The 11,252-nt window shown below is 38.0% G+C and overlaps 1 protein-coding gene across 7 annotated transcripts in view; it reads right to left on the bottom strand.

Moving 5' to 3' along the window:
- The window catches only part of RBBP8 (RB binding protein 8, endonuclease), a 38,754-nt gene continuing 32,562 nt past the window's right edge, over nt 5,061-11,252 (bottom strand). For 5 of the 7 annotated variants that reach the window (XM_021389008.1, XM_021389014.1, XM_021389011.1 and 2 more), the window contains 2 exons: nt 8,152-8,293; nt 5,061-5,661 (listed from right to left, as the gene is read on the bottom strand). In XM_021389008.1, the coding sequence (XP_021244683.1) occupies nt 5,564-5,661; nt 8,152-8,293 (240 nt within the window). In that variant the 3' untranslated portion in view covers nt 5,061-5,563. The remainder of the gene's footprint in view (nt 5,662-8,151; nt 8,294-11,252) is intronic. The other 2 variants (XM_021389010.1, XM_021389013.1) reach the window with 1 other exon arrangement.

The following is an 11,252-nucleotide window of genomic DNA, read 5'->3' as shown; positions in this document are numbered from 1 at the left end:
AGATGGTGGGTGCCCCATCCCTGAAGACACTCAAGGTCAGGCTGGACGGGGTTCTGAGCAACCTGATGGAGCTGTAGGTGTCCCTGTTCATTGCAGGGCAGTTGGATGACATGGCCTTTAAGGGCCCCTTCCAACTCAGATGATTCTGTGATTCTATGCTGTACCTAAGCAGCGTGCCCAGGGTGGCCAGTGTCTTGCCAGGTGTGAATTCCAACCATATTCTAGAGGAGAGGCAAACCTACACTAAAAAGAGTGGGAGAAAGAAGACGCAATTGTAACTCAGGAAAAACGTTGTATCAAAATGGTCATCGAGGGAAGATTTGTCCATATGGATACCACCCATCATTTCCAACTTAATGGTCAGATGCACTCTATTTTTTTGCCATATCCTTGATTTAAGACACAGCACTCACAAAACTGTGAAGTTTAACCCAAGCTGTGCTGAGACTGCACTTTGAAACCTGTAACTTAATTCACAGAAGACATCGCTGTTTATTGTGTCTACAGCACATCATTTTTCAATGTACTGGACACATACAGGAGCACAAATTGACCTCCAAGACCGCATGCAAAACACAAACTTGGGAAAAAAAAGCTTGACATCTCAGGTTTTATCTAATGAAACTAATCTAATGAAGTGTCAGGGGAGGTTCAGGTTGGATCTCACTTCTCAGGAAGTGGTGAGGCACTGGCACAGGCTGCCCAGGGAGGTGGTGGAGTCACCATCCCTGGAGGTGTTCAAGAACCGTGTGGATGTGGCACTGAGGGACGTGGTCAGTGGGCATGGTGGGGATGGACTGATGGCTGGACTAGCTGATCTTAGCAGTCTTTTCCAGCCTTAATGATTCTATGATTCTGTTGGCTTGGTCCATCCTCCACTGAGTGGGGCTTTGTGCTTACGTCTGCCTCATCTTGCACTTCCCTTGGCAGTTGTTCATACTCAGACAAAGAAAACGCTCTTTCAAATTTTATGCTCAGTCTGCGCAGGGACCAATGCGAAGATGGAATCTGCTTGGACTGAGCAGTCTTCCTCCACTAAGACGTGGAAGAGAACATCAGGAGTTCTTTCTTCCAAATTTTCCACAGCAGATTCACTTAAGCACAGCAAAGCCCTTGCTTTGAGGGTTGAGATGACAAGACTAGGCTGATTTTAGTGTAGATTGTTTCTGAAGGAGTCCGCTGGTAGCCCGGTATCAACGACAAGCACCTCACCAATCTCTTCTTCCCCCCTGCTCTTCCTCCATCTGTATTTTTGTTCTCTTGTACTGTTTTTTTGACAGAATTCTTCATTAATCAGCAGACATTGTCTTCTTCCTGCTTCATTAGGGACAAGCCATTCATCTTTTCTATTTGGGTTCAAAAGCGCAACTAATTAAAAGCAACTAATGACCAGAATGACCTCACAGGCAGTGACACACAGCTTGCCCGCGGATGTGTTAACACCACCTGATGCCTGCGCTCCAAGCAGCCCTAGAAACAGTTTACGATCCAAGACTTGCTTCTGGGGCTAGTATCTGTAGATCAGACAGATGTGCTAAAGTCATCAATCTGCCATCTCTGTGCTTTTGGGAGCGGCACTAGGTCACCAGCTTGAAAGCTGTACCATCATTAGACCTATGCCAGTGTCTTAACGTCACAAACTTGAATGCAGGCTAACAGTCACAAGCAACACAAGGATGATGCTCTGTGCTCCGGTGCTAACAGAAGCTCTGCTGGAACCGCTGAGTGCTACCTTGGATCTAAATTAAGAGAAGCTGACTTTCAGAAGCCACTTCAACCCATTCCAAGGGGAGGGGTCATTCTTGACGGTTGGGTTTATAACACTGGCTCTTTAGAAATTGCTACTATGACGTTCTTATCAATAGAAGTGAGACAAAGTTAACCATGAGAACATCAAGTCTTCAGCTCCTCCTAGCCATGGATAATTGAGTAACATTATATATCTACATTCTCATTTTAAAAGCTGAACAAAACCTAACGTGAATTACCATAATTTCTCTCCTATTTCATAAAATGAGAAGGGGTAATGTGAGCATACATCTGAATCCCAAGACACTATCACAGACAACATGAGGAAACTAGAAGACCATTGTGGCTGTGCCAGAAGGTGCAGTCTGATCCAACAGGCATTGCTACTCCGAGGTTTCCATTTAGATAATTATGCCCACTTTAAGTCAGTCCACTCCTGTCACCTTCACCTCAACTTGTGAGTATTGGCTTCAAATCAGAAAGTGTATGAAAACTTAGCTTATGAATGCTGTTTTTAGTCAACCATCCCGTTTTCCTCCAGACATTAAACCACTTCAACTTAGCTTTTGTCTGGAATTTTCTTTCTTCTTCACTATGCACAGATGTGGAGAAAAACAGCCCAAAGAACGCAAAGCCCGTGCTTCTGACTGCAATCACAAGGTGCTGCCACTGCCATGAAGATGGCCAGTGCTACTTCTGAACATAATAAGTTGTGTATATACGCGTGTAGTGGAGGTAAACTGGGATTAGAAACTGCTATTCGAAATTACTGCACATAGCTGAAACTGCGCTTCTAAAATTAGCAGACTTCAGTTAGCTTTTTTGGTATACAAGTAGCTCAAATTTCTGGTATTTCTTTAGGAATTTCTCTCTCTCTTTGAAAGGGAAAGCACAGTGCATCTCAACTACTGTTTGTATTCTTGTTTTTTGAGGATGAAATATGTGGCTTTGTGGTTTTTTTTTTTTCCCCTCTTTTTGGCACTAGAACAGATGTACAAGAGATGTAAATTTTTGAGGGCAACTGATGTCTGAAAATACCTGCTAACCAAAGTGGAAATAGTAGTTCTTACATTCTTTTTAAAGTATAAACAGTTCCTTACTGTCCTCTAGTGGAGTAGTACAATCTTCACAAACACCAATGGACTTTCAAAAAAATGTTATTAATAGAATATTCATGGTTCACTCTTCTGTACCCCAAACTTCTGCAAACTGCCTTTTGAATTTCAGCTGAAATACTAATGAACTTTGAAGTACATAAAGCTTATCCAACAGCAATCTAAATAATGGTACATTTCCACAATCATCACATGGATCACAATGGATCATGTTTTTAGTGACACAACCCTTAAGCTACTGCTAGGCTGGCAGGTACAAACCGAAAGATGGGGTACTCCACATTTTCAAGTGGGAACTGGCATTTCAGGTAGTAAGATGCTCTAGTAAATACACTATGGAATTTTAGTAGCATCAACAGCATAACATGAACCTAAGTATAACCATACTGATGGACAAATACCAAGATAGATACTTCCCCTAGGATACTCTCTTAGCTTCCTGTAACCCAAACTTAAGGAATGCCTGAGGCAACAGTATTATCTTTAGCACATACCATCCTTGATGACTTTGTTCCACCTTTCTCTTTTTAACCTTCCCAAACTGTCTGTACCCATAATATACTGCAGCAGTTCCATAGTATCCAACAATCAACTGGATATGCAGGGAAATGCTCCTTTCCACTAGTAATGAAACCTTCTACCTGATGTCCCTTATGAACAATCTTTCCTATTTACAGATTCCACACCTCATGACTTCATTGGCATCTATTACATCCCTTTTTTGATGTCTCCCTTTCAGATACTTTGCAAATTCTGCCCTCTTTTCTAGTTATGCTTGTGTCCCTCTGACAGCAAATGCTGTCAGCTTTCTACACTGCCCTCCATCCCTTCTCAAACACTTACAGTTAGGCTGAACACAACATATCCTAGCAGAATTCCATTGTAATTTCCTATCTCTGTGGTGATTTGATATACCTTCAAACAGTTAAAAGCAGCCTCCTACCTTTCCTTGTCAAATATCAATTTTTTAAATTAAAAAAAAAGTAAACATTTATTCAGAGAACAAAATCATTGTCATAAATTTTCAAGACACTTGCAGAGTTTCTAATTTTGGCTGCACCTACCAATTTCCTTCAGAGTATTCAAATTTTTCAGAACGCCAGATTCACCTTGGCATGGATTCTTCAACCAGCTGCTATATTGTGTAAACATCTGTTGCCAGCACACAATAGGATACATGGGAATAACTAAAGATTTTCATTGCTATTTGGCTTTCTGCCTTTGTCATGCAATAAGATATCCCTTTGCAATGCTAAGGCAAAAATTAATCAGCCAAGCAGGGTAGATGGTGACAGTGCCTGGTGATACACTATTCTTATGCAAGGCTTACGATGTTAACTTAAAAGGTTTTTGTGCTACTTACCGCAACAGTTAGTTTACTTCTTTTTTAGTTTTCTTTTTATGCATATGCCATAACCTCCCCACCAGCAGAACCTACAGTCACTCCTGTATAACTGCACCTGGAACAACACAGTTCTATCTGCCAAGTACTTAAACATGTACTTGCTCTACATACAAACACACACGCCCACATAAACAAACTACACAGATGAAAAGATACATATATGTATGTATATTTACACACACAGCACTTTATATAATGTGTGTGTATGCATATATGTGTCTCCACTTTATATACATATGAAAAAAAATCTCTACTTTCTATTCTTTTGTTTTGGTTAAAGGCATTTAAGTAGTTGCTTATTTTATGATCTCCTCTTAAAGAGAATTCCCACTGGTTGGGCCTATCGCTGGCTCTGTACTGGTTGAACACTTTCATTCTATCCTAAAATTCTATTTTATTCTTAAGTATCTTATTCTTAAGTGATCTTTTGTCTGTCCACCTAGCTAAAAGCGTTATCTGGCCTCCTTCATTCTGTTCTTACCCTTCAAACACAAGTATGGAATTAACTATACTCCCCACAAATAATTCATTTAAAATACCTCTGGAGAATTCTTCATAAACTAGTGGGTAGCAGTGGTCATTGTCTAGAACCCAATGCACAGCTGTCATACAAATTTAGAAGTAACAATGTTTATCTCCCTATCAATAAATGAGACATTGTAACTTAAAACAAAACAACAAAAAAGAAAAACTGGATATTCTAATTTAAACAGTGAAGAAATGTGGTGCTATACATTTAAGAAAGAAAAGACTGTACAGGTTTTTACAGCTCCAAAACTATGAACAGTAGATTCCTTTCCAATTTAATATACTTTTATTACAAGTAGATAAAACTATTATTTCTAGAAGAAAAAGTTCATATATAAAAATCCAGTGCAAAATGGAATCACCCTACAAAATCTGCATCTCTGTTCCCATTGACAGGCACTTAGACCTTGCAAGAAGAACTGTGATCTCAGTGACTTCAAAGAAGGTACTCAACAACAACAAGATTAGATGGGATTTGCAGAAATTGTAGCAGTCGACTTCAAAGAAAAGAAAAAGACTCATTGTTTGACAGGTGCAAAAAAATAATACAAAATGTATTAACACAATATGAAACAAACATACATTAAATAGTTTGGTTTCCTGGTAGATACTTCAGATTTCCAAATGAATTTTATAAAATTTACATATTTAACGAAATGATTTATCATTGTGAAAAACAGGTCTCTATTTCAAGTTTATATTAACTATAAATATCTAAGGACAGGAAAGACGCTCTTCGAGTTGGTGTGCTTTACTTCCCCATCATTTATGTCTTCTGCTCTTTGCCTTTTGGAGAGAACATTACAGCATAAGGCTGCCGTCTTTTTGGACGCTGACAGGGTGCGACATCCTCTTTAATATATCCTTAAAAGAATAAGAACAAATCTGAAGTAATAAATATAACAACATGCATAGCTTCAGCTTTATTTTTTCTTACCCTCAAAAAACCTTCTGATTATTCTACCCCCCCTCCCCACTTGACAAAAAGTTACAAATCCCAGGGTGCTGTATCATTAATGAAAACACTCAGTTGCTTTCTGGTAGGTGACTACAGAGTAATGCAATACTGACAGGTAAGACTGAAGAGAAGAATAGAGGCTATGAACTGTTCATCTAAATACAAAATTGCATTTTTCATCATCTTTCCTGCAGATTTTACTGAAGATTTTACATAAGAGTAACAAAGTACGCTAGTCCTGCAAATTCAGTTGTCTGACAAAATTAACTTCTTAAAATGTATTCCACTCATATACAGGAAAATTTAGGCACGTGCATTTTGTGAGTTTAAAGAGTACATCCCTCTGTTTTGAGAGCATTCTCTTTAATAAAAGACTTGTCTAACTGGAAAAAGCCAAACCTACTGATCAAACATACTTTAAACAGCTTTCTGATATGAAAAGTGCATAGGAAATTTCTGTAACACGCTCAACTTAGCTAGCATAGACAGTAAGCAGGCACTTCATGCAAATCAGTTACAGCATCTGGCTTTTGTCAAACCTTTACTGTTTATCAGCAGTTACATCCGCTGAGGTGAGAGTAGTAGATTCCTACTTCATAGCTGGAGAACACTTTCTATACAATCTTCTGTTATTTTAAAAATCCAGTTGGTTCAAGATAACAGTAAGAAATAGAAAATACATCCTACATACACTCCCTACTTCTGCAATTGTTCATCATCATTGGAAGCCTTCCCAGTGTTCCTGCTCCACCACTGCTTTTATAAAGGAAAAGCAGATCTAAAGTCTGTCTTTCATATGCTGTTGAGGACCATTAACAACTGACCAGCTCTTATCCTAGCAGAACAAGGAGACTGCTGAGAAGCCAATGTAACAGGAGTGCAAGCAGATTCCAAATGAATAGAAACAGACAATGTCTCTAACAGGATATCTTGATCACCTGATGTTGTAAAATGGACATTGCTTAGTCTGGATCAGCTTTCTCCTCGGTTGGAACACATAAAAGGCAACCAACGTTGGAAGAGGAAGGACAATGGTTTGTTCATCTCAAGAAAATCATCTCAAACCAAAGAAGAATTCTCACCACTGTAGTGCCTCTCACAGACTAATATAAAGGAGGAATGAGTTAGCCACAGCCAAGCCATAGCTAGCTGGATACAGAAAGGAGGAAAGAGATAACTCACAAAGGAAGTGGTGATTCAGCAGTGTTCCTGTGGTGCAGGCTAGCTGGACTGAAGAATTCACTGTACCAGATGCAATATCAGAGACAAATTTATGGGAGAAGAACAAAACATCTTCACGAAGCCTAATGGCCTGCAAATTTGGTAACTAGCTTAACCTCTCACAGCAGATCTTTAAGAAGGGGGAACCTGACTAAAACTTCAATGGAAAATGTCACATTTGAATCCCACGATGTGCAGGGAAACTTACAGTTCTGAACGTTACGCTTGAAATCACACATTCCCTAGAAATCCAGCTTCGAATTTATATGAGCTCAGCTCAGTACATCTTAATTAAGCAGTATGATTTGCACTAATAAAGTTATCTTAAGGATCTGAAAATCAGTGCTGTTTGTTCTGAATGATTAAGTATGATACGGCAATCACCATACAAGAACACATTCATATCCCTGGTTATGTTTTCCTACACCTGCCCTGAAACTGCTAAGAGAACAGATGAAAATAAGTGAAGATTAATGTTTTGAGTTACTTTATTCATATTAGCTGCAAAGAGAGCTCATATAGGACTCCTTACCTCACAGTTTCACCATTCTCAAGAAATGTACATACAGTACAGTACGAACTTGTTTTAAAGTTTAGTAAAAACCAGTTTTTATACCAGCATCCAGGATTTACAGAAAGTATTTAGAAAGAACAATCTTCTGTGTGAAGAGAAGTCAGAAAAACAGCTTTTGAGTTTCACTGATAAATAGGGTATGTGTACTAAGAACTACCAAAACACCTCTGACCCTCAACTTTTCCATTTTTGTTTTGTTATAAGGAACTCCCAAGATACAGACAAAGGAGATCAGTGGTGCTGCCTGTCTGTCCTCAGCAAGTACAATCTCTCAGCCTTTGCCTCTGAAAACGTCGACCCACTTCTTGTTTTGGTTCAAGGACAAGTAGGGTTTCAATTAAGTTCTATGACAACACCAATTACTTCTGCCTTTTCTATCTAGTTTATAAGAAAGTTTCCCTACATTTTCTTCTTCCTAGTAGTACAGCAGCTGCTGAAATAGACAATATTAATTCGGAATAACAGTTACTGATAAGTAAATGGATCTCAGAAAGGCTAGGTGAGAAAGGCTGCCTGAAGAACTAGGAACAAAGCACTTTATAAAGCAGATTTTTTTTTCTAAAATGGTTTCCTGGATTTATGAGCCATCTTTTACACTAACCTCTTTCCATACAAGTTTGAGTGGAAGGAAATCCAACCTCCCAGAAATTTTCAGGTGTATTTGGTGGAATGTAGCGAAATCTGTGTCTTGAACAGGCAGCTAGCTTCTTTTCTCTCTCCTCTTCTGGAATATCTGCATAATACTGTATGTTAGAAAAAAAATTCCAAGTTAACAAATTCGTATGTATAGAGGAACTGCTTCACACAATGACATTGTCAATCAGTGTTTACTAACACAGTTATCTAAAAGTAATGGTGAGGATAGCCAAGAGTAAAGATTTGTTATCCAAATGACAAATACCTGGCTGTTATCCCAAAAGTTTACAGAATTTATACACTAAGCATAGCCTTACAGTGGCACATTTGTTAGCTTTGTATCTTTTAGCATACCACAGGTAAAAGGTTTAGCAAGGTGTATAATTACTTATGTCAACAGTTTTACTGGCTGATTTTGTCAAACTGGCACAGGTGTCAAGAAAGATATGAGTTTCCTAGTAAAAGAAGGTTCAGTTTGCATTTACAAATAAAACAGAAAAGAAGTAAACATCAATGCCACAAAATTAATGCCACTACATTATAGTATCTAAATTTACAGTGCCTACAGCAAACATAAGTCAAAATTCTTCCTGCTTTAATATCTCCAAACTAGGAGCACATAAATAGCTAGATCAACATGCTGACTGATCATTGAGTCTCCAGAAACTACTTGACAGTTGTACTTTCTCTAGAGTAAGTAGTAAATTGACTAGCTACTTTTTGTTTAAATTAATAATTAAATCTGTCAGCTGTGCTAGGGAATGCACAGAGAAAAGTACACACGTCCTCCAAGCTTCTTTGCTGCATGTTCCCTTAAGTATAATGAAAGCAAATACTAGATTGTTCAGTGCAGTCTTCTAGTGTTTTAACTTGTGATTTTAGCTTAACATCTCCTAAAACTGCTATTGGGCACTTGCTACCACAAGATACTATGGCATTTTCAAAGCTGAAAGCATTATATATGATTCAGGAAGCAAAGACAGACTCAGTTTGGATTGCCCTCATAAAAGTGGTAAAACAATTTCATCAAATGATAGCGTTGTGATTCAAAAAAAATGCAGAATTAAAACCTCATTAAGTCATCTGGAAAGTAATCTAGACCGGGAAACAGGAAAGGGACAGAACACTTCTGTCAATAGAGATTACTTTACTTCCTGTCTCCATCTACTGGTAGCATTTCAAAAAACCCACTTATTTAGAACAGTAAAGTATTCTGATAAATTCCTTTTTTCCAAATTGATAGCAGGCAAACCATAAAATAGGCATGAAAACCTTCCTGTTTCCAAAATTCCAACAGCAGAACTCCTTTCAGTGCCTGAACCTGGAGAAACTTAGTTTACTACTGTCTTAATCAAGGTTTCCTTCAACAGCAAAAAGCCTATGGCCAAGGCCAGAACTTGAGTGGGTATCGACAATTGAGGGATTGAGTCAGATGAAGTAGGGCCACTGTTAAGTCAGCTGGTCTTCAGAGACCCAGCTGGAAAAATGTCTGGCACTCTGTTACAAATGTAGAGACTAATGAAAAAGGAGGAACAGACAATTATCATCTAGTACATATATCACTGATAAAAGTTAAGAAATGACGTGGAGCTAGAGTCAACAAAATTAATTATAAAAATTGTATGTGATTATTAATGAGTCTTATTTAAGTGGTACACACTATGTTTGGCCTTTAAACAGTTGGGATTTTACAAAGTAGCCTACTGAAAATCTGCAATGTACTGCATTTTGGGGGAGGGGATAAAGAGATTATGATTGCTGGGGAGTATTTACGTATCAAGCAATGAAAAATACTGAGCAGTTCTGGAGGAACAGATAATTAAAAAACCAAATCAATCAAGCTGCATGTGTAATCCAAAGAATTCAAAAGTAACTTTTCTAAACAAGCTAAAATTAAGAAGTATTGCGTTGGTAAAGACTGCAAAGGTTACATATGGCAGCTATTAAGAAAAAAATAACTCAGCTGTCTTCTAGATGGAGATATCCACACCATTGTCAACCCCCACAGAACACTGCATCTAAGTTTTCCTATGTGTGAGAAGTTAGACCTGCAGTACATTCACCATCAAATGATTTTTTGTTTACAAAACTTTACTTTTATTTGCAGTCTTAAGAGAACAAATCCTTCAAATGCTCTCCTTGTTAGGTTAGCACAGTTGCTTAGTCATTTCTCTAATCTAAATGTGTGTAAAAACACTCGACTCTGATTATCCTACTTAAAGTGAAGTGAAACTGAATCACACTAACAAACATTTTATTTTACAAACTCTATGCAGCTCCTGCACACACTCTTTCTCCGATCTCATCACCAAGTCATCATAATAGAAGACATCTTACTACATTTTACAACTGTGAGATGAATGGAACATTTGAAAAAGTTTTATGATCAGGACTTAAAGGACTTAAATATCAGATTGCCAGAGTATGTGCAGAAGTCAGATCTCTCCCATCAGCTTGCGGTGAACAGGTAACCCCTCGGATATTGCTTGCAGCACTTGGCCAGAAACTATTTACCAATTTCAGCCCATTCCCTAAACATTTCCTCAGACCTTGGAAACTTTTCAAACCCTCTGACTAATAAGCCAAGACTTCTAAAGTATTAGTTATGCTTTGTCTAAAACTCCTTTTTTCATAGGCATTTCATTGAAAGGTAGTTTTATTACGCATGTTGCAATGATACAGCCAAGCATTCCACAAATTCTAAGACATTTATCTTCAATGGCCTGGACTTTAAACTTTAAATAAGATATATTTTTTTAAATGTAGAAACCTACTGTAAAAAATCAAAGCTGTTAATGTTTCCAGAATTGCCACTCTAGTAGTCAGGAAGTAATGAGAACTATATTGACTGATCCGTAGCTTACAGATGCAGGAAACTGAAAGTTAGTATGTGACTCTTGGGCCAAGAAACAGACTAAAGATTTTGGTTTTTCTTTTTTCCCTTCCTTTCAACATCCTGTTTTCCTTCAAACTTTCTGAACTAAGCACACTTTTGAAAACTGTATTTTTAGTTGACTGTAAAAATTATTTTAATTTAATGACTTTTACCATGGGTATTTTTCAGTA

This window comes from Numida meleagris, chromosome 2 (genome assembly GCF_002078875.1).
Source record: "Numida meleagris isolate 19003 breed g44 Domestic line chromosome 2, NumMel1.0, whole genome shotgun sequence".
Taxonomy (NCBI): domain Eukaryota; kingdom Metazoa; phylum Chordata; class Aves; order Galliformes; family Numididae; genus Numida; species Numida meleagris.
Note: the sequence above shows the minus strand (reverse complement) of the source record. Positions and strands in the feature narration are given on the sequence as shown.